The sequence below is a fragment of the Chaetodon auriga genome, chromosome 17 (assembly GCF_051107435.1).
Source record: "Chaetodon auriga isolate fChaAug3 chromosome 17, fChaAug3.hap1, whole genome shotgun sequence".
Classification (NCBI taxonomy): Eukaryota; Metazoa; Chordata; class Actinopteri; order Chaetodontiformes; family Chaetodontidae; genus Chaetodon; species Chaetodon auriga.
This window is the reverse complement of record NC_135090.1, coordinates 15,685,881-15,713,699: the sequence shown is the minus strand read 5'-3', so window position 1 is coordinate 15,713,699 and position 27,819 is coordinate 15,685,881. Positions and strand designations below refer to the sequence as shown.

The 27,819-nt window shown below is 42.3% G+C and overlaps 4 protein-coding genes across 6 annotated transcripts; all 4 read left to right on the top strand.

Moving 5' to 3' along the window:
* The first annotated feature begins 137 nt into the window (after positions 1–137).
* Positions 138–7,077, top strand: LOC143335287 (zona pellucida sperm-binding protein 4-like). The gene is made up of 12 exons (XM_076754584.1): positions 138–291; positions 3,826–4,185; positions 4,307–4,431; positions 4,538–4,727; positions 4,852–4,974; positions 5,080–5,252; positions 5,704–5,801; positions 5,994–6,142; positions 6,244–6,421; positions 6,505–6,640; positions 6,915–6,989; positions 7,069–7,077. The coding sequence occupies exons 1-12, from the start codon at positions 138–140 to the stop codon at positions 7,075–7,077; spliced, it is 1,770 nt and encodes a 589-aa protein (XP_076610699.1).
* A 1,454-nt stretch (positions 7,078–8,531) lies between these two features.
* On the top strand, positions 8,532–14,990 carry cndp2 (carnosine dipeptidase 2). Of its 3 annotated transcripts, none has more exons than XM_076755210.1 (12): positions 8,532–8,779; positions 9,788–9,865; positions 10,207–10,350; positions 10,545–10,707; positions 11,931–12,019; positions 12,732–12,932; positions 13,076–13,160; positions 13,287–13,447; positions 13,552–13,716; positions 13,994–14,135; positions 14,540–14,687; positions 14,790–14,990. In XM_076755210.1, the coding sequence occupies exons 2-12, from the start codon at positions 9,806–9,808 to the stop codon at positions 14,854–14,856; spliced, it is 1,425 nt and encodes a 474-aa protein (XP_076611325.1). In that variant the 5' UTR covers positions 8,532–8,779; positions 9,788–9,805; the 3' UTR covers positions 14,857–14,990. The 3 variants fall into 3 exon arrangements, with proteins under 3 accessions (XP_076611325.1, XP_076611326.1, XP_076611327.1); XM_076755211.1 differs by having other exon boundaries at positions 8,587–9,052; XM_076755212.1 differs by lacking the exon at positions 8,532–8,779 and adding an exon at positions 8,815–8,932.
* Positions 14,991–16,179: 1,189 nt separating this feature from the next.
* On the top strand, positions 16,180–19,455 carry LOC143335286 (uncharacterized). Its single transcript, XM_076754583.1, has 8 exons — positions 16,180–16,632; positions 16,784–16,817; positions 16,913–17,028; positions 17,264–17,410; positions 17,550–17,701; positions 17,905–19,075; positions 19,158–19,240; positions 19,335–19,455. The coding sequence occupies exons 1-8, from the start codon at positions 16,549–16,551 to the stop codon at positions 19,453–19,455; spliced, it is 1,908 nt and encodes a 635-aa protein (XP_076610698.1). The 5' UTR covers positions 16,180–16,548.
* recql4 (RecQ helicase-like 4) lies at positions 19,352–26,908 on the top strand. The gene is made up of 20 exons (XM_076754741.1): positions 19,352–19,434; positions 19,667–19,832; positions 20,028–20,138; positions 20,293–20,460; positions 20,588–20,680; positions 20,779–20,915; positions 21,076–21,159; positions 21,350–21,538; positions 21,619–21,801; positions 21,906–22,031; positions 22,278–22,460; positions 22,535–22,618; positions 22,891–23,028; positions 23,608–23,710; positions 23,853–23,982; positions 24,082–24,248; positions 24,576–24,753; positions 25,179–25,332; positions 25,430–25,538; positions 26,787–26,908. The coding sequence occupies exons 2-20, from the start codon at positions 19,673–19,675 to the stop codon at positions 26,906–26,908; spliced, it is 2,619 nt and encodes an 872-aa protein (XP_076610856.1). The 5' UTR covers positions 19,352–19,434; positions 19,667–19,672.
* Positions 26,909–27,819: the final 911 nt, after the last annotated feature.

Sequence of the window (27,819 nt, the reverse complement as noted above, 5' to 3'; positions counted from 1 at the left end):
ACTGTAATTGAGCAGCAGGCGCTAATTAGCAGCTACCAGGTGCGACCAATTAACCTCAAACCACAACCAGGAGCAGGGCCGCGGGCCGCGTCTTTATCCCGTGTTAAGCAGCTGCAGGAAGGCTGTCGCTTAGATCCATGGCTGGGGTCAGGGTTGAGCTGCTGCTGGTGGTCCTGAGTGGGACTCTACTGCTGGGTTCAGTCCGGGGATGGGAGCGCATCAACGAAACCCAGCTTCTTCATTTCTACGAGACAGGATACTGGGAAGACTCACAAAGCATCACAGCGCCAGGTAAACCACGCGACACAGCACTCACGTAATGAGTGTAGGTGTGCTGGACATGTCTCCATGCACAGAGACACACACGTGTTACACTGAGGTCAAGCCAGCCCTCAGTTGGAAACGTTTGGTCAAGCCAGCCCTCACTTGGAAAAACGGTGCGCGCATATACTAAACAACGCGGCAAAAGCGAAATTTCAAAATAAAAGCCCCCTGAATTGTCATATATCTCTGTACTACATGTACATTAACATTCATATTTCTTCAAAACGGTCCGTTATTATTCAACCGTTCCACTTCACACTGACAGTACTCCACCTCAAGAAGACACTCAGCAAAAACCAGCTCAGTCTGATGTGGCATTTCAGAATAAAAGCCCTCTAAACTGTCATATTCCAATGTAATACATGTACAATATTAACATTCATATTTCTTCAAAACTGCCCGTTATTATTCAGCCGTTCCACTTCACACTGATAGTACTCCACCTCAAGAAGACACCTAGCAAAAATCAGCTCAGTCTGATGTAGCATTTCAGAATAAAAGCCCATTGAACTTCCATATTCCAATGTAATACATGTACAATATTAACATTCATATTTCTTCAAAACTTCCCGTTATTATTCAACCGTTCCACTTCACACTGATAGTACTTCACCTCAAGAAGACACCTAGCAAAAATCAGCTCAGTCTGATGTAGCATTTCAGAATAAAAGCCCATTGAACTTCCATATTCCAATGTATTATATGTACATTAACATTCATATTTCTTCAAAACTGCCCGTTATTATTCAACCGTTCCACTTCACACTGATAGTACTTCACCTCAAGAAGACACTCAGCAAAAATCAGCTCAGTCTGATGTGGCATTTCAGAATAAAAGCCCTCTAAACTTCCATATTCCAATGTAATACATGTACAATATTAACATTCATATTTCTTCAAAACTGCCCGTTATTATTCAGCCGTTCCACTTCACACTGATAGTACTTCACCTCAAGAAGACACTCAGCAAAAATCAGCTCAGTCTGATGTGGCATTTCAGAATAAAAGCCCTCTAAACTTCCATATTCCAATGTAATACATGTACAATATTAACATTCATATTTCTTCAAAACTGCCCGTTATTATTCAACCGTTCCACTTCACACTGATAGTACTCCACCTCAAGAAGACACCTAGCAAAAATCAGCTCAGTCTGATGTGGCATTTCAGAATAAAAGCCCTCTAAACTGTCATATTCCAATGTAATACATGTACAATATTAACATTCATATTTCTTCAAAACGGTCCGTTATTATTCAACCGTTCCACTTCACACTGATAGTACTTCACCTCAAGAAGACACCTAGCAAAAATCAGCTCAGTCTGATGTAGCATTTCAGAATGAAAGCCCATTGAACTTCCATATTCCAATGTATTATATGTACATTAACATTCATATTTCTTCAAAACTGCCCGTTATTATTCAACCGTTCCACTGCACACTGACAGTACTCCACCTCAAGAAGACACTCAGCAAAAATCAACTCAGTCTGATGTGGCATTTGGCAGTTGAATAATAACAGGTAATTTTTAAGAAATATGAATGTTAATATTGTACATGTATTACATTGGAATATGGAAGTTCAATGGGCTTTTATTCTGAAATGCTTCATCAGACTGAGCTGATTTTTGCTAGGTGTCTTCTTGAGGTGAAGTACTATCAGTGTGAAGTGGAACGGTTGAATAATAACGGGCAGTTTTGAAGAAATATGAATGTTAATATTGTACATGTATTACATTGGAATATGGAAGTTCAATGGGCTTTTATTCTGAAATGCCACATCAGACTGAGCTGGTTTTTGCTGAGTGTCTTCTTGAGGTGGAGTACTATCAGTGTGAAGTGGAACGGTTGAATAATAACGGGTAATTTTTAAGAAATATGAATGTTAATATTGTACATGTATTACATTGGAATATGACAGTTTAGAGGGCTTTTATTCTGAAATGCCACATCAGACTGAGCTGATTTTTGCTAGGTGTCTTCTTGAGGTGGAGTACTATCAGTGTGAAGTGGAACGGTTGAATAATAACGGGCAGTTTTGAAGAAATATGAATGTTAATATTGTACATGTATTACATTGGAATATGGAAGTTCAATGGGCTTTTATTCTGAAATGCCACATCAGACTGAGCTGATTTTTGCTGAGTGTCTTCTTGAGGTGAAGTACTATCAGTGTGAAGTGGAACGGTTGAATAATAACGGGCAGTTTTGAAGAAATATGAATGTTAATATTGTACATGTATTACATTGGAATATGGAAGTTTAGAGGGCTTTTATTCTGAAATGCTACATCAGACTGAGCTGATTTTTGCTAGGTGTCTTCTTGAGGTGAAGTACTATCAGTGTGAAGTGGAACGGTTGAATAATAACGGACCGTTTTGAAGAAATATGAATGTTAATATTGTACATGTATTACATTGGAATATGACAGTTTAGAGGGCTTTTATTCTGAAATGCCATATCAGACTGAGCTGATTTTTGCTGAGTGTCTTCTTGAGGTGAAGTACTATCAGTGTGAAGTGGAACGGTTGAATAATAACGGGCAGTTTTGAAGAAATATGAATGTTAATATTGTACATGTATTACATTGGAATATGGAAGTTCAATGGGCTTTTATTCTGAAATGCTACATCAGACTGAGCTGATTTTTGCTAGGTGTCTTCTTGAGGTGGAGTACTGTCAGTGTGAAGTGGAACGGTTGAATAATAACGGACCGTTTTGAAGAAATATGAATGTTAATGTACATGTAGTACAGAGATATATGACAATTCAGGGGGCTTTTATTTTGAAATTTCGCTTTTGCCGCGTTGTTTAGTATATGCGCGCACCGTTTTTCCAAGTGAGGGCTGGCTTGACCAAACGTTTCCAACTGAGGGCTGGCTTGACCTCAGTCCTGTTACTGTGGCGAGAACAGACCACATGAATGAGTTTGGGCATTGATCTTAAATTCCTCTGTTAATGTGAGATGAATTCATAACTGATTGAACACACAATCTCTTAAATTCTTGTAGAGTTTGTATTGAGTTGAATTGTGCAACTTTGGACATTTTAAAGCTTTTAAGGTGTTTTAAAAGATGCTTAAAATAAGTTCAAAAGCCAAACCAGACAGCATTTCCTGGTGAAAAGATGTAAAAAGCTGCAATAGACAACTGTGAAAAGAATCTATTTATTTTTAACCAGTATTTTAATGGCTTTGCAATGCTGACTTTAAACTAAGAAATTTGATTGTGATTAAATTAAGACTAAATGAACGAACGATTTGGTGTGAATGTCGAGTAAAACTCGTACACTAAAATATTCAGTTTATTCAGACTCAACATGATAGAAACATTGAACAGGTGACCCTTTACACTGAGCTTGTTTAAGAAAATTAGATGGAAAATTCAAATGTGATTGAAGTCAGTGTTTTAGGCTTAATTGTATGAGTGCGTAAATCCAACATAAGGACATGGCTTAAGCTTGTTTTTACTGCAGTCACCTGTAACCACTCTCCCCTCCAGATGACAGCAGTGAGTATGACTACAGTGAAGATCCGCTTCCTGAGGATGTAGCTCCTGAAGTTGAGGGTGCCTCCACCATTGATGACTTGGACCCTTTTACTGATGACAGATTTGACGCGGTAGACTCCAGTCCAAGACACATGGCCAGCAGTACTGATGGTGGGTTCCAGGTGGAATATGTAGATGCCCCTCCGAGGAGCTGGACCAGCGGTACAGATGGTGGATTCCAGATGGAATTTGTAGATTTGTCTCCAAAGACCTGGACCGGTCAGAGTTCCACAGAGCTAGACGTGGTTTGCAGTGAAGCTGGCTTTGAAATCACTCTGCCGACGGGTCCATTAAGTGAAATGAAAGTTTTGGGTATGAATTTGGACTTTTCTGCCGTTTCTTTTTCTCTTTTTCTTTTTCTTTTTTTTTTCTTTAAATCAAGTCTTAATTTTATTTAATGCATGTTGTAAATTGATTTTACTTCCCTCTGCAGGCTCAAAGGACCTGCTGTCTGTCATGGATCCCCCAGTGTCTTGTAGTTATAAAGTGAACTTGGTCAAGAACACTTTAACTGTACCGTTCACTGCGTGTAATGTGAAACATGTAGCTTCTTGTGATGTAAGTACACTGCCACTGTAAAGCAATTATGTTTAGCATTGTAGTTTTGCTTATCTGGAATTCAGCTTCTACCTTTCCCAAATGCTGTATTTGTGAATTGTTACAGGCTGATGCCTACAGCCTGCAGTTGTTGTATGTCGATGAGTTTGGAGAAATGCGAATCGCTACTGCGTCTTGTCATGTAAGTGAAGGAAAGCATGACCCTGGCCAGCTCCCTCGCGCCAGTGGCCAACCCTCACCAAAGTGCAGCAACCCAACCACTACACCAACGACGACAACCCCATCAAAGGCACAAAGTGAGTGCAAACTGTATACAGCAAATGAGCTAAATACAAATGTTGAATGGTATCTAATGTCACTTTCGGGGTTTTTTTGTTTTGTTTAGTTTTTGATTAGCAGATGATTTTAATGTCATTTCAGATTGTGCTGTAACTGCGGGGGAGAAGGTGACTTGTGGCCAGTCAGGAATATCTTCCTCAGACTGTGAGAAGATGGGATGCTGTGTGGATTCTTCTACATCTTCCTGCTACTACCCACTGGATGGTAAGGCTTCTGTTTAGGGAGGAGTAATATATACAGAAAACTTCTGTATTTTAAGAGTTTGTAGTTTTAACTTTTTTTTTTTTTTTTGCTCTCCCTTCACTTTAGAGTGCACTGGAGATCAGAACTTTGTGTTCACCATTCGCTCCAACTCTGCATCCATCCCTGTGGACCCGACCAAACTTGTTATTCCTGGGAGTCCAAACTGTAAACCAGTCATTGTTAATGACAAAGTTGCCATCTTTAAATTCAAAGTTACAGAATGTGGTGCTCGTGCCTACGTAAGTTGTTTCCTTAGACTGCTTTTACAGTGCACTTTTAACAAGTGTTTAAGCTGACCTGATTGAGTGATGTCTGGCTGTGGTTGAATTGAATGCTTCACGACTTCCTTATCACCTTGTTCCCAAAACTGGATTAAGGATAGTGGCTTGAAAGCTCTCAGTTGACTTTGATTGTTACTTGTTAACCAAGAACTTAATGTTGCAGCACTTAAAGCCATTTTCAACTTTCAGCTGCATGGACTGGTTTTATTGTATGAAATTATGGCCATTGATGTGACAAATCAGTCCAAGCAGTTTAGTCTAAAAGATGAATTTTTCATGGGTTTCAAGAGATTTTAAGATTACATGTTAAGCATGCTGTCAGTCATGGACTATTCCTCAGGAAGTACATCATGCATCATGTGGAAGACCTGAAGTCGACGTCTGAGCAAAGTTTGACATTTCTTGACAGGACGTCGGAGACACAAAGGTCTACCTGGCTGAAGTGCAGACTGTTGTTCAAGCTCTGAACCTCAAGTATGGCGTAATTACAAGAAGTGATCCCCTCAGGTGTGTGGGTTATACAGATCTATATACTCCATGTTGTTTATCATAAGAGCCTTGTGGTGGTTCTAGTAAAGGATGATCTCGTCCGGCAGTAAACATGCATATTGTGTGGACTGTTTAAGCTTGGTACTACATTTATGTGCAGATCAGTAACCTTTTTAAAAACCAGCTTTAGTTAACCCATGTCTTTTGTAGGTTCATGGTTGAATGCCGCTACAGTAAAACCGGTGATGCTCTGCAGTCACTGGCCAGTGTTGGCTACATGGTCAAGACCCCATCTTCCAGCTTGCCATCACAGGTTGTCTCCGACGGCTTATATGGTGTTCAACTGAGAATTGCTAAAGGTTGGGTATTTATACATTGTTTCCCAAACCAAATGAGTGTGCAGTAGCTCTCACATTGTGACATTCAATGCATTTGCTCTGTGTCTGTCTAATCCCAACAGATCAGACATATTCAAGCTATTGGCCCACTTACCATCAGCCCTTGCACCTGCTCCTTGGCAGTCCAGTGTATCTGGAGCTGCGCCTGAAGTCTCCAAAACCAGATGCAGTGATTCTTGTCAACTACTGTATAGCTTATCCTCGCTCTGCAAAGAACGCCCTGGTGCTTGTTTATGAAGGGTAAGCAAGACTATCTGAGCTCACTTTGTGTGTATTAAAACATCTCCTCACCCTGTATCCTCTTATCCTATGTTTCTGTGTAGATGTGCCAACCCTCACGATCGACAGGTGTCCATCCTTCAAGTGAGTGACCTTCCCAAAAATCGCTACCAGAGGCGCTTCGTGGTCAAGGCCTTCCAGTTTATGGATCAGAGAACAAACAAATACCTTGATGAAGAAGTGAGTATTCAGGGAGTCATTCTGGCCCAAATGGTCAAAGCTGAGCTAAGCTATATACAACAGGTGTCAACTGAAAGGAACGGTGACAGTAATGTGGTGACTGTTATAAATGCAAATGAGAATCCCAAACTAAGAATCTGTACTACAGCTTGCCTACATTTCAGGTGTGGAATTGTAAAGTCATTGCTCAAATTAAATCACCCTAACAGAATATTTGTTGCAGCAACTTGTCACTAAAAGGACGTATGTTTTTTGTCCCCTTTTGCTTTTGTAGATCTACTTCATGTGCTCTACAGAAGTTTGCAGGCCGGCGGAAAAGACATGTGAAGAACGGTGCTTTGATGGAAAGGTAAGTCTGTAAACCTTGCAAATGTGTCCACCTGGAACCCACCATCATCAAAAAGTCATCACATTTCTTTTGTTTCTAGGCACCATAAGGATTTGCAGCTCAAGACTTAAGAGGACAACGATGAATTAAGAAATAAAACCTTTTATAATACAGTAACAGGTCTTGGTGGTTATTGTTAAAATGAAGACGGAAAAATGGAAAACACTCATAATACAATTCAACACCACAAACATCCTCCCAAGTGATGCAGTTGAATCAACACTTCAAACATAAACTGAGCATTATAACCTTCATGAGGATAGGATTCATTGCAAGGCTGTGGATTACACTGCATTGGTTTTAGCAAGGTGTACCTCAAACTGGCAACTTAGTGTATATAAAGTACAATATACACAACTGACTCCAGGCTGTGGAAAAGCTGTTGGAAATGTAGTTCTACATCACTACATTGTTTAAAAAGTTGACAAAAGTTCAAAGAAGGTGTTACTCCTACGGACAGCTGAATATGGCAGGAAAAAAATTCATACTTTGTATTATTGTACAACCACCTGGAAAAATGTCACCTTTTTTAGAATGGGCTCTTGTGCAGAGTGGGTCCTCTTCCACGAAGTCTGCCATGTAAACTGACTATTCAGAGTGCTTTTTGCATTTTCAGTGAGTTTCACAGCCACCACAGGTTCTCTTATAGCATGGGGGGGGAGGGGCACTCAGATGGTTGCTATGTGCAACTTCACCGCTAGAAACCATTAAACCCTACACACTAGATCTTTAGGTGCAAACTTGAACCTAATGGTGGCGCCAGACCAAAGGTCAAGTGGTCACAAAAATGTAATTCATCCTACTGGGACTGAGTGCAAAGATCAAATTTCATAGTGATCCCAACAGCAGTGGGTATCATTTTCAAAGGGATAAACTGTAAAGGCAGTTAGGGTTGTACTGTTCACTATATCATATGATCATTGAAATGATTATCTTTACATTTCCTTGCTCAGCTTTGTTGTCCTTGCTCTTCAAACTGTATGTAACATTGAGAGCAGCTTCAAACCAGAGTCAAATTGGACTGTATGTGCACACATGCTTGGCCAATACTGATACTGATTCTTTACACCATTTGTCACAAAATTCCTCTTTTATAATCAGAGTATTTGTTTGTTTTCTTGTTATGGTTTACTGTTAACATTGTGCTACCGTATCATCTTATCAACAATTTGGAAAGCACTTAGACTTGCACTTATCTGTAGGAAAGGTGCTTTACAAATATAGTTTGATTACAGTAGCAAAAAATAAACAGTTATAATCAGTCATTAATTTCAAAAGACCTGATGGTGAGTTAGATTATTTACATAGTGCATTTTAGGCTACATCGGGGCACTCCTCCTTTGTAAATATACTTAGATTTTCTAGGGAAGGTCTCTCTCCTCTGTATACTGTTTCTGGACCATAGAAACAACCATGACGAAGCATCTGCTGCTCACCCACAATTCTTTGCGCCAGGAACACAACAATCGAAGATGAGGACAACGCGGAAGTGCCAAAAACTGCAGTTCCTCGAATGGCCACTCGAGGCTGACCTTAAAAGCGAGTTAATCCCGACCAGAATCAAGCTGCCGCTTTGTCCTCGCCGGTGGTTTTGAAGCCTCCTCTCTGTTTTCTTTCCGTTTTGCGTAGAAGACATACACAAACCATTGCAACGTGTGAACTGCGTGTCAACGTCATTAGAAAACACAGGAAGCGTTTGTCAGGTGCGAGGAGTCACATGCGGACGTCGGCTGCGCGGCGATAAACTCAAAGTGAGTAACTTATAGCTGAACAGGTAGCTAGTTGTAATGGTCCTTTATGCGTGTCAGAAATAAGCAGAGCAAGCACTGAGTCAGGAAAACGCTATCTCTCATGCAGAGTAACGCCAAGTGACTCAGCTGAGGCTAATTTTTGGACATATTTAGGTAAGTTAGCAGCTGCTCTGCTTTCACAGATATCAAGGTTAACTGTTAGAGATCTGGACCTCAGGGCTGTTGCGTAGTTTCAGGAAAACCAAGACGGTCTAGTTTCACTTTGAAAGCAAGGTAAGCATGACAGTGAAAATTGAGATTTTAGCTATATTGTGGTTAAAAAGAGTGAGTGTGTGTGTGTGTGTGTGTGTGTGTGTGTGTGTAGATAGATAGATAGATAGATAGATAGATAGATATTATTAAACTATTGCACAAGAGCATAATTCTTTCTGAGATGTATATATTTATCTAAGTATACAGTTTTTTCCTAATGAGGAGACCTTCAAATAAACACGTCAGAGCTCATTTTTGCTGCTCATGTCGGACTGAGATTTGTTTAAAATCCCTTTCACACATACAATGACTTTTTCACTTTGCACAGATCTTGTACACCACAGAGTCACACATTAAAGTAATTGTCAATACACTGAATTCATGCTGGCACAAACATTTGTGGCTTAAGTTTTACCTGATGCTACAATGGTTCATACATGCAGCTCAAAGGGAGGGCAGTGAGCTCTCTGATCCATCGTTTATGATGCAACTTTCTACTTTGTGCCTTTTTTATCCTTGATGTTATTAATAAATACTCCAAGATATACAAAGTAATGGAGTAGTCAGCTGTGACTGCAATGTTGCAAAACCACCATTTCCTGATGCGAAACCTGCTCCTCTGACACTCAGACAGTGGACAGGCACAAATACAGCAACCGTCAGCAGGATTGCAGGAGGGTGGGGTTTTTGTCCTCTCATAAGACAGAAAGGGACATGAGGTAGACTCTCACTCCACTCTGCCTGTTGAACCCTCAGCTCCTGTCGCTGGCAAAGATGGCCCATCTCACAGAGCTTTTCAAGTATGTGGACGAACACCAGGATCTGTATGTGAAGGTAAGCTCGTCCTGGGTGAAGTTTTGACATAATAGCTCAGTGTAAGGGGGGACTTCTTGCTATTGTCTGCCTTCACTGATCTTGAATAGTAAGCAGCAGTGTGACTCATTCACTCTGAGTTAGCGTGTGTGCCAAATGTTATAAATGTTAAACCGTCGGACCACATGAAATCAAAACACTTTCAATGATATGTTAACTGTAACCCTACTGTGCTAAGACACATTCACTCTGACTCCACTTTACAGATTTGAATGCTTTAACAAAACCTAATCAATCTTACACATGCGATCACATTTTCTTATACCACAGTGAAATTTACATGAGTTTCTCTTGTTCCCTAGCGCCTCGCAGACTGGGTGGAAGTCCAGAGTGTGTCTGCTTGGCCAGAGAAGCGTGGAGAGATCAAGAGGATGATGGAGATGGCAGCCAAGGACATTGAGAGGCTGGGGGGAACAGTGGAGTTGGTGGACATTGGCAAACAGAAGGTCAGAGTGTGTAAGAGTGTTGCGCTGTTAAAGTTTGGACCGTTCATCTATGTATCTCATCATTAGTAATGAGTGGATTTTTCAAAACTTTCCACTGTTTAGGTACATATGGTTCTGTTAATGGTTTTTATGCAAAAAAAAAAAAAAGGGAGCTCTTTGTAAACCTTACCCTTTACCCATTTTTGTTTGTGCAGCTTCCCTCTGAAGAGGAGATTCCCCTGCCGCCTATTATCCTGGGTCGTCTGGGGTCAGACCCGGGCAAGAAGACCGTGTGTATCTACGGCCACCTTGATGTCCAGCCAGCCAGTATAGACGATGGCTGGGACACAGAGCCTTTCACTCTGGTGGAAAAAGATGGTGAGAGCAGAAATTTTTTGGTCTCTGTTTGATAGAAAATCACCCTGAAGCTGTTTCAGTGGCTCTTCTCGAAGGAAGATATTGAAGTAGACTGGGATCCTTTTTAGGCGTGTAAGCTGAGGTGTGATGTGGTTAAATTCAAGTTTTCTGTTCCCAGTCTTCAATGTAAAGGTTACACCACTTTCTTTTTTGGCTTGGCAAACTTACTGTATCAAATCTCACTGAAACACAGTAAGTGACCAACATGTCTTAGCAGACAAGGCCTGATGGCAGAAACAAAGATGACAGTTAAAAGAAAAGTAATTAAGATAAGCCATGACCGAGCTACAGAATATAATGAAACTGGTAATATAATATCAGACCCATTTATTAGAAGGGCCACACATGTCATTCACACCTCAGTAACAACAACATCAAACTGAGCTGTGAAGTTGTTTTCATCTTCTTTACTTAAATGTGACGTCTTGTTTAAATGCTCTTTGAGCTTTTATCAGCTTTGCACTTGCTACACGTTTCCAAAGTCCAGCCCAGTTACCTCATGCTTAAGAGTCCGGCCATATTCTTAATAATGTCTTATCTGCAAACCTCACAGGTCAAGCTTAACAAGTACTGTTGCATTTAAGAAGAATCATTTGTACATTCAGCTTTACAGAAGGCAAAAGGGTTTGAGTGAAGCATGTTGTTTGGTGAATGTATCGTATGAAGTTGGCTTTAAACTGTGAGGGTTTATTTGTCGTGCATTAAACAACACAGATACACTCGACTGTGTGTGAACTCCTGTAAAACCTGTGTTATGTATCAGCTCTAATTAATCTGGTCAGCTTCCTCATCTGTTGTCGGACTTGAAGATTAAGTTTGTAATCTGTTATTCTGCATTATCAAGATTGATTAATTGTCAGATATTGAGCCAATTTGGGCTTCTTTCCTTTTTTTATTTGTTGGATTTTGTGTGCCATGAATACCAATACCCAAATGGTCTTCTGTGTTGTCTGGTGATAGTCAGCTGATAGAAAGAACCACATCCACTTCCCCCCGTCTCATTCCTGCCTGGTCAGCTCTGTTCTTGCTTCCTCCGTCAATATCCAGTTGTTTAGTCACTAGAGTCTGACCTCATGTGCTGACAGACACCACAGATCTTTACTTTCACTTTTCATTGTATGGAGGGGTTCCTTTCACTTTGCTCTTACTACCAGGTAGTCAGTCAAACACTTTTGTCTTTGCAGGTAAGCTCTTTGGAAGAGGTTCTACTGATGACAAGGGTCCCGTGTTGGCCTGGTTTAACTGCATTGAGGCTTACCAAAAGATCCAGCAGGTAAAGTTCCTGCCACAGTTTTGTTAACTTGCTAACTTGGGGTATTTTTCTGTACCCTCCATTGGTTCCAGGGGTGGAGTTGCCCAAACCATATCTGCAGTTTACAGTGTTGCTGTACCTCCTGCCTCACGTGATCCAACCTCCTTGTTAGTCCAGGAGTAAACAAAAGCAGGCTCCCCAATTCTAGCTGACGACCATTTTGTCGGCTGAAATCATGACTCTCACTACCAAATTTTACAAGTGTCGCTAGCAAATGTAAGCTGATGTTTGAACTCCATGAGTCAGTTGGGAAGTTTGACTAAAGATATAGAATATGTCGATATCACACAGTGAATCTGAGGGACTTATATCTGCATCATTCTGAGAAATGAATTATCTCTGTGTTAAAGTACAGAGCTGATTTAGTAACTGCTTGTCGATCACTTTGGAGCCATCAGCAGGAGAAGAGGTCAAAGGTCTGTAATCTGAAAACTGCAGTCGTGTTGTGCATCTTATCCAGCTGGCACTTAATGATTAAACCAAGTCACATCACCTGCTCCTTGTCTTGAATCAGCTCTACGTGTCCCTGGGACAGTGATGGAAAATTGAAACGCTTTGAGGGAAAGAAGTAACAATGACATAGGATGTGCTCAGTCAGCCTTCTATACTCCAGATCTTTTGTGGTGATATGTGTGAGTGTTTTGTCTTATTATTATATCTCTTCCTGTTGCAGGAGCTTCCCATCAACATCAAATTCTGCTTCGAGGGGATGGAGGAGTCTGGGTCTGAGGGTCTGGATGAACTGGTGTTTGCTCGAAAAGACACTTTCTTTAAAGACGTGGACTACGTCTGCATCTCTGACAACTATTGGCTGGGCAAGACCAAACCCTGCATCACCTACGGTCTGAGAGGAATCTGCTACTTCTTCATCGAGGTGGAGTTTGATTGTAGTGCGGTTTAAATGTGTAGTTTGACCTACTGTGATGTTGTGTTTCAGTATAACATGACTGTACTCCAGTATTGTGTGAATTTGTGTTTTGATGGCCCACGTTAAAATGATTGTTTCTAAATTTAAAGGTGGAGTGTGGCTGCAAAGATCTGCACTCAGGGGTGTTTGGAGGCTCTGTTCACGAAGCCATGACCGACCTGATTGCACTTATGGGCAAGTGAAGCTGATAATAGAACTATGATCTCATAAAACTCATTGGACTGCAGGTTCAGAGGAAACCAGTGGTAGTAAAATTTGGATTTCTTTGACGTGGCGTCTTGTTTGTTGCTTCCTCAACAGGCTCCCTGGTTGACAAAAGAGGGAAGATTTTGATTCCGGGCATGTATGACAACGTGGCCCCTCTGACGGAGGAGGAGACAAAGCTGTATGAGAAAATTGAATTTGACTTGGATGAATACTGCAACGACGTTGGAGTTGGAAAGCTGCTGCATGACACCAAGGCAAGGCATCCTGTTTACATGAGTCAGAAGAACAATGAGCTGCACCACTCTGAAGTACTTCATAGTAATTTATCATAATTTAAGCTGTTCTGGTCTTCCTGTAGGAGCAAATCCTCATGCACCGCTGGAGGTATCCATCTCTTTCTCTTCATGGCATTGAGGGAGCGTTCTCTGAAGCAGGGGCCAAGACTGTGATCCCCCGCAAGGTCATCGGCAAGTTCTCCATCCGCCTCGTCCCCGACATGGACCCCAAAGTTGTGGAGAAGCAGGTGAACCCTGAAATATCTCAACTCTAATGCTAAATATTATACAGAGAATACAAGCAGCAGTATTATAATTGTTTAAATACAAAACCAAATTATATACCACAGTTGCCTGAACTGGGAGCCTGTCATCGGGACCACCTTCATTCTTCTCCGACATGTTTAATAACCTCTGAAGCTGCTGCTCAATTAGAGCTGCCACTGACAAATTTCTCAGTGGAGAAATATCCTCACAAACTTGCTGCTTTGATTTCACTCCTGTTTTTTCTTTTACATTATCAAGGTTGTGGATTACCTGCAGAAGAAGTTTGCTGAATTGGGAAGCCCCAACAAACTGAAATTGAACTTGGGCCACGGAGCGAGGGCCTGGGTCTCTGACTTCAACCACCCACATTACATGGCTGGTCGAAAGGCCATGAAGACAGGTACGAGGCTGAGTGATGCAAGACTGAGAGAAACGCGTATGATTAAAGGATCAGGCCATCCAAAACACATAGATGGCAAAGGAATGATGCCCCCTGCTCTGCCTCTGATTGGCTGATATTCTTATCCTAACCCCAATCAATTATCAATCCTTATACCTAAATCTAACCATCCAGCCAACGAAGGCAATGAGTAGGAGGTGGAAACTAGTTCCCATTCACTGCCTCTCCACCACAAATATAAGTGAGGTTTCGATACCACAAAGGGTTAAGTGAGAAGTGTTTCCTTACTTCTTCATTTGATATTAGCTAAAGAGAAATTAATAGATGATAATACATTTTGTGGCATTTGTTATTCATGCTGTAGAGTTTTTTTTTATTTTCTCCTCCTCCTTGCTGCGCCACAGTCTTTGGTGTGGAGCCTGACCTGACCCGTGAGGGTGGGAGCATCCCCGTCACCCTGACCTTCCAGGAGGCCACAGGACGTAACGTCATGCTGCTCCCTGTTGGATCCTCTGATGATGGAGCTCACTCCCAGAATGAAAAGATCAACAGGTACGTCCTAGTGCACAGCTTCATGTTCTTTATGTCCAAATTACTGATTGAGAAGAGCTTTTCACCAATTAAGCCGTCACTGTTTCATCTTTCCATTTTCAGGACCAACTACATTCAGGGGATCAAGATGCTCGGTGCATACTTCCACGAGGTCTCCCAGCTGGAATGAAATGATGTTTCACTGTGAAAAATGTAAAATAGCACTCACTATCAGAGCCATAGCAGTCTGAATTACCCTCCACGGTTAACACTTTTTATACACAGTGCCTCCTGATAATAAAAGTGTTGTTCTTTGTTACCATGTGTTTTCCTGTTTCATTAATGCCTCGATATGTTTTGCCGTTGCTTTAATGCACTGCATCAATTATCCACTTGAAATAATAACATTGGATTTCTAAAATAATGTTAGCGGTTTATTTTCTCTTCATCTGCCTGTTATATCTAGTGAAGTGTGATCCAGCAGGTGTTAAATGTGTGTCTCAGTGACAGTAGGCTGACGTCTCACATAAAACCACCAGTACAACCAGTCCTGTGCAAAATGAATAAATGTATGGTGTACATAATGCATACAGTGATTGATGTAAGGGTTGATTTTTAATTGTTGATATGTTTACTCAGCTCCTTGAGTAAAAATACCCATACAACCATGTAAAAATACTCAGTTACAAGTACTGTCTTCCATTCATGATCTTATTTAAGTGAAAGCACAAAAACACTTTTTGACCAGAAAAATGTACTTTAATTATCCAAAGTAAAAGTACTTTGTCGGCAATAAAATGTCCCGTGTCACTGATTTATTATCATTTTTTTTTAATTTTTAGATTAACACTGGTGCGTCACTGTGTAGGAGCTTATTTTGTCTGTTTGCATGCAGTTTAGTCCAGTGGTTGTAAATGATAAACTTATTGACATGACAAGGGCCCGCAGCTTGGGTAAAAAAAAAAAAAAAAGAAAAAAAAAAGTAGCATAGCAATATATTGGAATAGAGGTATAAAGTTAGATAAAGTGGAAATACTAAAATAAAGGATAAGTACAGCACTTCAGTAAATGAACTAAATTACTTTCCACCCCCGCACGTATATCTTTTAAATCACATGGCATTAATTCTGGCAGACATGGTGACAAGTTATATAGATATTTGTATTCATACAGCCCGTAACTGCTTCATCATATTCAAACTGTGGAAAAGGAGAGTGGAAAGCAAAGTTTGGGAGCATTTCTGGTGTCACTGTCTCTTTAAGAAGAGGGCGGAATCCGTGCGGAGCCTGGAGGAGGAAGTGCCTGACAGACTCGAGCCTCTTGTAAACCTAAATGGATGCATTACAAAAGCAATACATTCACAACTATGCACAGACTGCTGTTTTTGTATCTACTATCCTTATGTCCCTGTTGGTCATGAAGTTTTTCGCCTCGTAGATTGAGTCCGTGTAAAATCAGAAAGCTATGTTTTGTGAGACTGGGGGATGCAGGAAGGAACCTGGCAACACAAGCTGACATTTTCCGGCGCGGGAAAATCGTAAACACATATACACACACAGCGGAACAGAGCCCTTTGATGCAGTTTTCTAATAAGATAGTAATGCACTACACCTGTAAGTTAGGTTGTTTTAACTTTTAGTAGAGGAGAAGCAGCAGGAAGAAGTAATTCACGGTCACTCAAAACCGTAAAGCAATCGCTGTAAAATGCTAACAATAACATTGCGTTTATAACACTAGCTAGCTAACGTTAGCTATCGTGTTGCTGTAACGTTAGCTTTCGCCTGGCAGACATTATGCTCTAAATTACGTATTTAAGTTAAAGCTAAATAGCTTTGTCTAAATCTGTCAGCTAGGGAGGATCCATCCTGTAAATAGGGCTACCATGGATCGTTACAATGAGGTGAAACTTCTGTTGAAAAGATGGGAGCAGGGGTTTGTCAACCAGCACCAGAAGAAACCAAACAAGGTAATTTAAACGCTAACGTTAAAATACACGAGAGTTAGCAAGCAGCAAAAGAGCGACAGCTCGCTGCTGTGATTGACAATAAGAACATGTATGCATGTGGAGGTGCGTTTTCTCATAAAAGTTGAATATTACAATGCTGTTTAATTTCTAGGAGGACATTGATCAGGCTCCAGAGGAGACCAGGAGTAAGTACGAGATGAACAGAAGTATTAATAGCTCGTCCATCTTTAGCATTACTAATCTGTTTAGAAACATATCACATTGTGTGTCTGTAATCCAGGGCTATACAAAGAATACAGAAGTTTGAAACAAGCCAAAGAAAACGGCGGCGGTGATACTGCAGGCAGACATGCTGAACAGCCCAGATCTACAGCTGAAGCCCACAAGGCCCAGAAGGTACACAAGAAAGGGTGTTTATGACTGTGGGTGTCTCTGTGCATGTTAGTGTGTATTAATGTAACCCTGTGCAAGCATAAACAAAGTTAGACAGCTAACTTTTTGCTGTCATTGTCAGATCATTTTTTCCTGCCACAAATGCAGCACTGAATGAGTATTAACCTCTTTGTCATTCTCTACCACTCTCCCCCATTTGTCCCCTGTGTCTTTCTCTGCCCGTTGTTGATCGATGTAGGAGTCAGACTGTTGGGGTGCCCATCTGAACCGCAGTGCACTTCCTTTATCTTCTCCCACACTGACACCCCAGGACAGAGACAGTCTGAAGGCCTCTGCTCAGTACTATGGCTTAAAGCTTAAAAACAACCTGGCTACACTCAGTAAGGTGAGGCACACCACATCATGGTAAGAGAGTACACTTAAAGACTTGGGCTTCCTTGTTGTTCTAGGATAAAGTGGCAGACTGATCACAATAATTTGTCTGGTTTTAGTACCAATGCTGAGTTTTCTGTTTGTTATTCCAGGACAGACCTGTTTCACTGAGGAAGTCGGTCCTACCCGGTCGGGTGCCTCTAAACTCTTTGAAAGATGGACAGACTGGACAGACAAACAGCCCCGTCTCTGCCACTGCCAAGACTGCTTCCACTGAACCTGAGTCCAGCCTTTTCTCACCAAGGTAATTACATGGAAGAAAGTGTTGTTGTGTTACCTGTGTATGTTATCAGTGTATTATTTATTGATAGATGTTAAACCAAAATTTACAGAATATTGCATTGCACTTGGGGTTGGCACCAACAATTGTGTTGTCATTATCAGTTATTCTCTGTTTTGATTTTCTTACAATGTGCACTTATTAGATTTTAAACATCTTCTTTACAGAAGTTTTAAGCCGTCACTGGAGTCCTTAACTTCATCAGCACTCAAACCAGTGCAGCCTGAAGAACCATTTGAACCCTTTGAATCTGTCAGAGAGTCCTCTGAAGACCCTGCAAGTGCTGCCAGCAGTTGTAGTAGTAGTAGTAGTAGTAGTAGTAGTAGTAGTAGTAGTACTATGAGTAGTAAGAGTAATACTAGTAAAATTATGACATCACAAAATCCAAATGGCTATAATTTAGCTCCCTCTTCAGCCAGATCTTCTGCCCTGTTGTCATCGTTATCTTCTGCAGATAGTGTAGGAACTTCAAGAGGAGATGAAGGAGCCAGAGCCAAGTTAAATGAAAGTATAGGAACTTCAGCAGACAAAACAGAAAATGATGAAACTTTAGGAACTCAAAACAAGGGTATTGGTTCTGCAGGTGCTGGAACTTCAGTTGGCTCGAGAGAATGCCCACAAGTTCTTGGAGGTGTCAGAGGAGAAATGGGAGGTAGAGGCGCTGGAGGAAGGCCATCTCCTGCCAGCAGACTGTGCTTTGTTGATAGGAAGTGGCTAGAGAGGTGTCAGGTGTTTGGAGAGATGGGGGCTGATGTGAAGCCTGGAGCAGGCAACCAGGAGGTAGATCTGGAGAAAATGGGGAGAGAAAGGGGAAGAGAAACAGAGGGTAAAATACAAGGAGATGAAAGAGTTGGGAAAGAAGAAATGGATGCAGCAGGAGCAAGAAGAGAGGCCATAGAGTTGGGAAGAGATGAAGGGTTTAAGAGCATTACTGGTGACAGAATAGTTAGTGATAGTGGACGGAAACCTACTCAACAACGCACTGGAAGAAGGAGAGGAGGAGGAGGGGAAGACATAGCAAACAAGGCAGGAGGTGAGGAGATGGAAGGAGGACTGACACCACCTCCAGCGCTAGAAGACGACAATGAAGCGAGTCACAAATCCAAAGGTACAAAAAAGAAGGGGAGGAAAAGGCAGAGAGAGGGAGAGAACATGGGGGGAGAGGCGACAGAGGAGGGAGGACCGAAGAAGAGGCGTAGGAATGCCAAAAAGAAAGAGGAGGGCTCTGACGTAAACCCCAGCTCAGCTCAAGAAGGAGGGAAGAAAAGGAGAGCCAAGAAAAAGGGAGATGAAGATGGAGAGCCGGAGGACAAGAAGGAAACAAAGGGGCCAAAAAAGGTCAGTTAGTTTATATTGATCACAGCGTACAGTGTTTTCTTTTTTGTGCAAAGTAGTTCAGTATAATATTGTTCCTGTCAAGGTTCCTCAGGAGAACTTGTTAGGAGAAATAGAGGAGGAATATGGAACCAAGAGGATGTACCACACTCAGCCTGTCAGAGCCAGGTACAGTGAGCTCACACGTGTTCCCGGACTATAAACTAATGTTGAAACATCCCTGTTTGTATTCTGTGAGTAAAACAATTCTTTATTTGTACAGGAGCATGAAGGGTGCAGAGGGTAACTTCGTGAAGATAAATCTGAAGAAGAAATCTCATGTGAAAGGATACGCACTCCGAGGTGTCGGTCTACGCAAACAGGTGAGGTTTGTGTGTTTGTGAGTGCTGCGCTGACGTGTGTACGACTGATCCCTAATGTGTAGAGAAGTTGTCTTAAAAAAATTGTAGAAAAAAGTAAAAACACACTTGTAATTTCTTCTAAAATCTTGTCTTTTACCTGAAATCTAAACTATGGATCAGGTGACACGTGACTATTAGACATTACAAAACGTGTCCCTGGTGTCTAACGTAGATCTTCTGTGTGTGTTTTTAGTTGTATATGCAGAAGTTCCAGCTGAAAGGCGAACGTTTTGGTGGAGGTGGTGGATTCTTTGGCCGAGGAAGGAGAGGTGGATTCAGAGGGGGGTTCAGTCGCCAAGGTGACACCTGCTACAAGTGTGGAGGGACCGGACACTGGGCCATGGAATGCAAAGGACCAGGTAATACACAATACACAGCTTCTTTGACAAAAAACTGAAAAAAAATCCCTGTGACCGCGTTGAAGTGAAGCCTGTTTGCCTGAACACATCAGGACCCCACTATAAAGAATAGATTCAGCATGCTTTGCACAGAAGTATCACCTCTGAGTTGTTTGTAATGATAAACAACAAATACCTCTAAACTCTGCTTTGCAGCCCCTCCCCCTCCTGTTTCTGAGGACCCACCTGCTGAAGAGGAGCCGTTCGAGCTGCCCACCCTGGAGGAGGTTGCTCGGGCGACAGGGACACTGCAGTCTCAGCCACTGAGTACGCCTGTTGAACTTCCTGTGTGCTTAGAGCATGCTCCTTTCTGCCTCGACTAACCCACTGTAGCAGAGCAGTTCAAAGTATTGGAGTTTTTCTCTTTGTGTATATACAAAAAGATGTATGTTTTAGATTTTGATGTGTTTGCGTGTTCCAGTGGCATCTCCCAGTAACAACGAGGAGCAGCCACACCAAGAAAAGGAGGTGGACAGTGAGCGTAAAGACGAGGTGTTGCTGAATGTGATCCGTCCTGACTATGAGCGTCCCGCTCCTCCACCGCCAATGGAACCACTTTATGATGTCAGCGATGATGGGAAAGTCCAGGGTAAACACTGATGTGTTCCTTACATTGAAAACCCTGTTTAATCAACTACAGGTTAAAAAACAACATACACACTGGTACATTTTTTCAAAAGTTTATGTTTTGTTTGTGGTAATATGTGTCTGTTTAGCAACACCTGCTGAGGTGTACGCAGCTCTGAGAGACCTTGGCTATCAGTCGTTTAGACCAGGACAAGAGGAAGCCATCATGAGGATCCTGTCAGGTATGAACAGTACACGCATATAAGAACGCACACACACATCTACACAGCTACAAACTCTGTACTCGTGTTTGCCTGATTATCTCTCACCTTTTCTTTAGGTCTGTCCACCCTCGTGGTGTTGTCCACAGGGATGGGTAAATCGTTATGCTATCAGCTCCCAGCCTACCTGTATGCACAGCGATCAAAGTGCATCACTTTGGTCATTTCACCTCTAGTCTCACTAATGGATGACCAGGTAATAACCCTCTCTCACACCTGATAATCATAGTTGAAGGGTGCAGAGCAAATGTGTCAGTGATTCAGTTACATTTGTTGTGAATGTCCCATTTGTGTGTGTGTGTGTGTGTGTGTGTGTGTGTGTGTGTGTGTGTGTGTGTGTGTGTGTGTGTGTGTAGCTGTCTGGCCTGCCAGCCAGTCTGAAGGCAGCCTGCATCCACTCCAACATGACGATGAAACAGAGAGAAGCTGCGATAGAAAAGGTAACAGATGCAGTTTCAACTGACCTCAGAGTCAGATGAAGCGCTGAGGTTGTAAACTGTATGGAGGTATATTCATAGCACAGTAATGCACTTTAAACCAAAAGAATTCTTGAAACTTGAGCTAAAACTATCATGTGCTCAGTCGTGTTTTCCGCCCATAGTGCGTAATCTCTTTCCTCTGTTTCTTCAGGTGAAGTCAGGTCAGGTGTGTGTGTTGCTCCTCTCTCCAGAGGCTCTGGTTGGTGGAAGTGGTTCAGGTTCAGGGTGTCTGCCCTCTGCTCAGGAGCTCCCTCCTGTGGCCTTCGCCTGTATAGACGAAGCTCACTGTGTCTCAGAGTGGTCACACAACTTTAGACCCTGCTACCTAAGACTCTGTAAGGTGGGTCAGTGATGATGTGTGTGTGGATTCTTTTACGGTCCTTTACATCAGAAAAATATGTGACATATGTGTATTTGTAGGTACTAAGGGAGCGTTTGGGCGTGCAGTGCTTGCTGGGACTCACAGCTACAGCCACGCTGTCCACTGCTCTGGACATCGCACAACATCTGGACATCGCTGATCAAGACGGCATCGCAGTCCGATCTGCAGCAGTGCCTCCTAACCTGCATCTGTCTGTGTCCTTGGATAGAGAAAAGGATCAGGTGTGATGAGTAACATGTTTCTGTGTGTCTCTGGCCCACATGAGAAACATCTGCCGTTCTCTTACTTTTCCCCTCTCTGTCTCTTCTGTCTTTATCATTTTTAGGCTCTAGTGTCCTTGTTGAAAGGCGATCGTTTTGGCTGCCTGGACTCCATCATTGTTTACTGCACCAGGAGAGAGGAGACGGTTCGTGTGGCGGCGCTGCTCAGGACCTGCCTGCAGGGGGTGCTGGTGAAGGAAAACAAACAAACCAACAGCAGCAGTCAGACGCAAAACAACCCTGCAGCACAGAGAAAGAAAGATCTGGGTAAGACTGGAATAGTTCACATTTTTGATTGATTAAAAACTAAACTGCTAAAGTGGAGAGCTAGAAACGTGAGGCAAAGGGGTGAAACATGTTATGGAAAGCTGTTGTTACATCTCTCAAAATGCATTTACTACATCTACTCTGTGTTTCTACATTTAGCGAGGAAGAAGATCCGTAAGCCTCTGAAATGGCAGGCGGAGATGTACCACGCCGGCTTGTCGGCGTCAGAGCGTCGTCGTGTCCAGAACAATTTCATGTGTGGCGAGCTCAGAATCGTGGTGGCCACCGTGGCGTTTGGCATGGGCCTCGACAAGTCTGACGTCCGTGGTATTATCCACTACAACATGCCCAAGGTGGGGAGTGCTCTGATTTTAACCAAAACAAAAGATCAAGAGTTCATCTTCATCAGCGTGTCCTGTTTTTCCAGAGCTTTGAGAGCTACGTTCAGGAGATTGGGAGGGCAGGAAGAGACGGAGAACCAGCTCACTGTCACCTCTTTCTGGACCCTGAGGTAAGACTGTTTATTTTGTGTTTCTGGGCTGGTGGTCTGAAATGCTGGATTTAGTTATTTTGCAGTTTCAGAGATGTAAAGCATGCAAGGTAAAACTTTGAAAGCAGTAAATACACATATATTGGATTTTAGTCATTATGTTATGTTACCTGTATTCACAAAGGTTCTCATCTACATCTTCCTTCCTCCACCTTTGTGCCTCTCTTGTCATCTTTTCTTGGTGCTGTCACCGACACAGCGTATTTTAAGTATGAATTAATTTGTGTGTGTAGGGTGGAGACCTCCATGAGCTCCGACGTCACATCTACGCAGACACAGTGGATTACTACACAGTCAAGAAGCTGGTGCAGAAAGTTTTCCCTCCGTGCAAATGTAAACAGATACACCAGAAACAAGTGGAACTTGTAAAGGTAACTGTGTGTGTGTGTGTGTGGTCTAAATGTTATTTCAATGAATAGCTTCAAGGCCACTGTACTAAGACTAAAAGTGAAAGCTGTGTGTTTGTGTGTGTGAAGGACATTGAAGACTCGGAGCTGCTGGAAATGATGGATGTGTGTGACCAGGAGAGCAGCCTGAACCCCGTCACTCAGCGGGACGTAGAACATGCAGACGTACCAGCACCGTCTCCTGCACAGGTGTTTTTGCTTTACTCTTTCACGTAATAAAAGACAGTTAACACTGAAACAAATAAGAATACTGAAAAACTGAAGTTAATAAACAATTTATGGCTTAAGATTATTTTAGCAAGGACCCTAAGGACACTAAAGGAAACCAAAACTTTGGGAGGAATGAGTTTGATGTGACCTGTGTGATGTTTTCACTACGAGGAGGCGTCACATCCGGATGCAGCGGAGCGACCACTTCAGGTAGACAGAGAGGAAGCAGAGGAAGAGTACACGCAGAGGAAAGAGGAACACGAGGAAGCTGATGGTTCAAAGAAGGACGAGGATGTAGAGGTGAAGGCAGCTGGTGATTGGCTGAAGGGCCAGGAAGAGGAGGGCAGTGATTGGCCCAGAGAGCGAGTGTGCCACACGCATGAGAGAGCGATTCCCATCCAAGAAACTGTGGAGGCTCTGGACATCACAGAGGAAGGTAAGTGGAAACGCACACAAGGGCACGTACACGAATACATCAATCAAAGTGTAAATATGTGAATGAAACTGCAGAAGACGTGAAACCAAACCGAAAGGCTGCTCTTTCTTTCTTTCTTTCTTTATGTGTTTGCTTATTTCAGGTGTGGAGACGCTGCTCTGCTATCTGGAGCTGCATCCTCAGCGCTTTGTTGAACTTCTCCACCCCACGCTGTCTGTCTGTAAAGTCAGCTGCTACGATGGACCGCGACAGCTCCAGAAACTCACGAAAATGTACCAGATGTTTTTCATTCTGAAGAAGTGCCCGGTGTCAGAGGACATGCTGTTCAGATCTGATCAGATTTATCTCGTTTCACTTTGTTTTTTCCACAGCTGCCCTCCGGTTGCTGTCGTGTTAGCCAGAAGGCGGATGGCAGGCGAGCGAGTAGAAAAGTGTGATCAACTGGAGTTTGATGTTGTCGAGGTTGCGGACACTATGGGATGGCAGCTTTCTCTCGTGAAGAGGGGACTCAGACAGCTGCAGTGGAGCACTGGTAGAGGTATGTGTATGAATAATGATAGTGCTGCAACCCAGCGTGGAGCAGCCCTGACCAATAAATCTGTGAGCTGAATGTGGGTTCGGGTTTGTTTTGAGTGGAGAACACTGTTTCTGTTGTCTTTCTCCTTTTTTCCTCGATGTTGCTTCAACCATCTTGTCATCCCCCTGGGGTCGATTCGTTTTTTTAGGATTCAAAAACCTCAAGCGATCATCCACACAGACACAAAAGCAAAACACACAGCATGAAAAAGAAGCTAGCGTCGCTCGTGGAGTCTTACTCAAACTTTGCGCGACTCTCCACAATCAACCAAAAGCGTTTGTGTTTCAGCTGGCGGGCGGAGCGGTGTCCACGTGGAGTTCTCATCCATATCCTTCTACTTCCGTTCCTACGGCGACCTCAGCGATGAGGAGATGGACAGAGTTTGTCGGTTCCTCCACGATCGAGTGCAGAGCCAAGAGGGGACGCAGCTCTACCAGCTGACCGCCTGCTTCAAGGCCTTCAAAAGGTACACGCAGACGCAGGACAGCTGGATTTGTTACACACTTAATCTTTTCGTATCATAAAACCGTCAAATGTGTCTTTTCAAAGCCTTGAAATGTCTTTTCACATTGTTTAAAGATAGATTGTTACGCTCCAACCTCAGAGCCTCTGATTTCTCTTTGAATTATCCGCCTGTGTTGTTGCCAGACAGTTGCGACCGACCGCATCCACAAATCCAGCAGTAAATCTCTCTAAAATCTGAATTTGTAATTGACTTTTTTTAAACCCAATCACTTAATTCATGCTGAATTAATGCTTGAGTTTATTTGTGAATTCAGGTTTGCCAATAGGTATCACTGTAGATTTTTTAAAAGCTTGCAGTGACAATGCCTGAAACACAGTTCACCTGCTTTTAAAGACTCACTATTTCTGCCTGTTTTTGTCTGTCAGTGTTGCGTTCCACAGCGTGTCGTCCTGCCTCGATGATTTGGATGAGAGTCGCAGCCTCCACCTGAAAAGTCTTCTCTCTGAGTACTTCGACAAGAGGCGAGACCGCAGCCTCACACTCGCACCAGTGGACCTGGACGAGCTCGACAAATATAAGGTAAAACACACAGGATGGTCACTGGGAGCTTTAGTCGAATTTGAGTGTCGAATGCTCTGGATATTGCAGCTACTTGTGTGTTTTTGTCTGTTTGTAGTTGTTGGACTGGGAGAATCAGATCAGAGCGGACATCAGAAGTTTCCTCAGCAACCGCAGCGATGAGAAATTCTCTGGAAGAGCCGTTGCCAGAATCTTCCACGGCATCGGTGAGCGCACACAAACTCACGAATCTGATGTTGCTCTTACAAAACACACATGTACAGCAGTGGAGGAAGTATTCAGATCCTTTACTTAAATAGCTGGCAATTAATTTTCTGTCAGTGCTTCAGTCGACTAATCGTTTCAGCTGTACTTGAACATTTTCATGTGTTTTACATGCATAAATATTAGTTTATTAAGTTGAAACTAAAGCTTTCAAATAATTGTATTTAAGGAGTGTTTCCCACTGAATTGTAGAAATTTAAAGTGGCATGAAAAGAAAATATTCAGGTGAAGTACAAGTGCCTCAAATGTGTTGTTAAGTTCATTACTTGAGTAAATGCACTTAGTTCCTTTCCATCACTGAGTGTTAGCTTTGAATCCAACGCACCAGCCAGTTCTTTTAGTAACCTAAACAGTATTTTTACTTTCTGCTTTGCTTTGAATCTGAGGGTGATCACAGAGGCGACTATGAAGGTTACTGCAAACATCATTTAAACCATGTAGATGAAAATTTCTAATGAAGGAAGTCCATCTAACAGCTCAGTGTCTCAGCTTCAAAGCCAAACAGCAGGTTATCCGGTGAAAAGGACCAAAAGGACTCTTAACCTCTAGAGGGCGACGTAGGATCAGTGAACTCGACTGTTCAGCCTGAGGAGGCTGGGCTCAGATAGTAGAGTATTACAAATCCTTACCAAGTTTTAAAATCATGTTTTCAGTATGAAGTAAATGTTACTATGTTAAAGCAGGAACATGTGAAACACAAACAATCACCTGCTGTCCTCAAACTCTCCTCTGCTGATATGCGTGAGATATTGTCTATTTTTAGTAATGATTTCTTGAGCAGGTTTTATATTTCAGGTGTTCTTTTCTTTTAACTCCTAATTTGTCTCGGGTCAGTAACCAGTGCCTGAACGGTCACAGGTGTGATTTTAACCCAGTGGCCCCAGTGAGCCTGCCAGCAGTTTGTGATTTAATCTGTAGAAGAAATGAGAAGGTCTTCTGCGCTGAGCAGAACATTTAATATTTAATGCATTAACCGTTGCCATGAAACAGATTTCTCGTCCATTCAGCAGAGGAAAGTCAGTCTCTGTCTTGATAAAGAACGGTGGACTGTGTAAACACAAGGGACAACAATGGAAATAAATCCAGGACTTTATCGTTAAATCCCAGATAAACTTCAGTAATCTGAGTCCAGTTGTCACTGTGGATGAACATGTGAGCGTCATTGAAGGACATGTCAATCTCTGCTACAGGAAGTCCTTGTTATCCTGCTCAGACCTACGGCAGGGACCGACGCTACTGGAGAAAGTACATCCAGTTTGATTTCAACCAGCTCATCAGACTGGCCACTCAGGAGATCATTCGCTTCAAGTGACCGACCGAGCGTGAGCGTACATACACAGGTGTGCACACAGGCCGCATTCACTGACTCACTCACACTCTGGAGGTCTGGTTTTGTTGAGTAACTGAACCTGTGACGTCTTCTACAAAGTAAAGTTTTTACACATATCCACAGTGTACATATATGTTTCTGTTTGTAGATTGTAATTAAATAAAATCTTTCTATTTTTCTAGCTTCGTCCTACGGTGGGAGATTTATTTGAAATGTCTTTCCAGAGAAACTGATCTGTGATCTGTGTCACATAGATGAAAAAAACGTGTCTTCTTTCAGTGTATTTGTTGACTCAAACACTCAGTCCTGACCCAGATAGAGCTGATATGAGGAAGTGAAATTCTGGAGATGAAGAGTAGAAACAAAGTGGCCCCGCTGTAGTGTCACTGTTTCAAACGTTTAATAAGCAAGCAAATATTGACTTGCATCGACTGGAGTAGTGAGAGAAAAATCTGTTATGATTAGTCACTTTTTGAAGTCACATGTGGGAATTTCCTCAGTTTTCTCTCACCTTCGTTAAACATTTACTCAACTTAAGCATGTTGACATGTGACCTTGTGAATTCCTTAACATTTAGGGTTTAACAGTGTTGCGCAATTGTTTTTTCCCCACAGTTAAATTAAGATTTATTCTGCAACTGCACACACATCCAGGCTTTATGCTAAGCTAACCATCAGGTCTGAGAATAGAGTCGATCTTCTCATCTAACTCTCAGCTAGACCGTCAATAAGTGCCTTTCTCGAAAATCTCACTCTGTTCTGGAGAAGAAGAATTTTGAATGTTTGAAGGGGACAGAATATCAAACATACAGCCGACATGAAATTATTATTAATTATTAATAATATCAAGCTAAGATCCAGGTTTTAGAAGCAGCAGTGTTGCTGCGTGACCAG

Coding starts and splice junctions, on each gene's coding strand:
- LOC143335287 (XM_076754584.1), top strand. CDS start 138: ATGGCTGGGGTCAGGGTTGAGCTGCTGCTGGTGGTCCTGAGTGGGACT. Junction 4,975..5,079: donor CTGCTACTACCCACTGGATG/GTAAGGCTTCTG, acceptor CCTTCACTTTAG/AGTGCACTGGAGATCAGAAC. Junction 6,641..6,914: donor ACAAATACCTTGATGAAGAA/GTGAGTATTCAG, acceptor TTGCTTTTGTAG/ATCTACTTCATGTGCTCTAC.
- cndp2 (XM_076755210.1), top strand. CDS start 9,806: ATGGCCCATCTCACAGAGCTTTTCAAGTATGTGGACGAACACCAGGAT. Junction 9,866..10,206: donor ACCAGGATCTGTATGTGAAG/GTAAGCTCGTCC, acceptor CTTGTTCCCTAG/CGCCTCGCAGACTGGGTGGA. Junction 12,933..13,075: donor TCTGCTACTTCTTCATCGAG/GTGGAGTTTGAT, acceptor CTAAATTTAAAG/GTGGAGTGTGGCTGCAAAGA.
- LOC143335286 (XM_076754583.1), top strand. CDS start 16,549: ATGGATCGTTACAATGAGGTGAAACTTCTGTTGAAAAGATGGGAGCAG. Junction 17,702..17,904: donor TCCAGCCTTTTCTCACCAAG/GTAATTACATGG, acceptor TCTTCTTTACAG/AAGTTTTAAGCCGTCACTGG. Junction 19,241..19,334: donor ACTCAGCCTGTCAGAGCCAG/GTACAGTGAGCT, acceptor TTATTTGTACAG/GAGCATGAAGGGTGCAGAGG.
- recql4 (XM_076754741.1), top strand. CDS start 19,673: ATGCAGAAGTTCCAGCTGAAAGGCGAACGTTTTGGTGGAGGTGGTGGA. Junction 21,802..21,905: donor TGGATAGAGAAAAGGATCAG/GTGTGATGAGTA, acceptor TATCATTTTTAG/GCTCTAGTGTCCTTGTTGAA. Junction 22,619..22,890: donor ACCTCTTTCTGGACCCTGAG/GTAAGACTGTTT, acceptor TTGTGTGTGTAG/GGTGGAGACCTCCATGAGCT.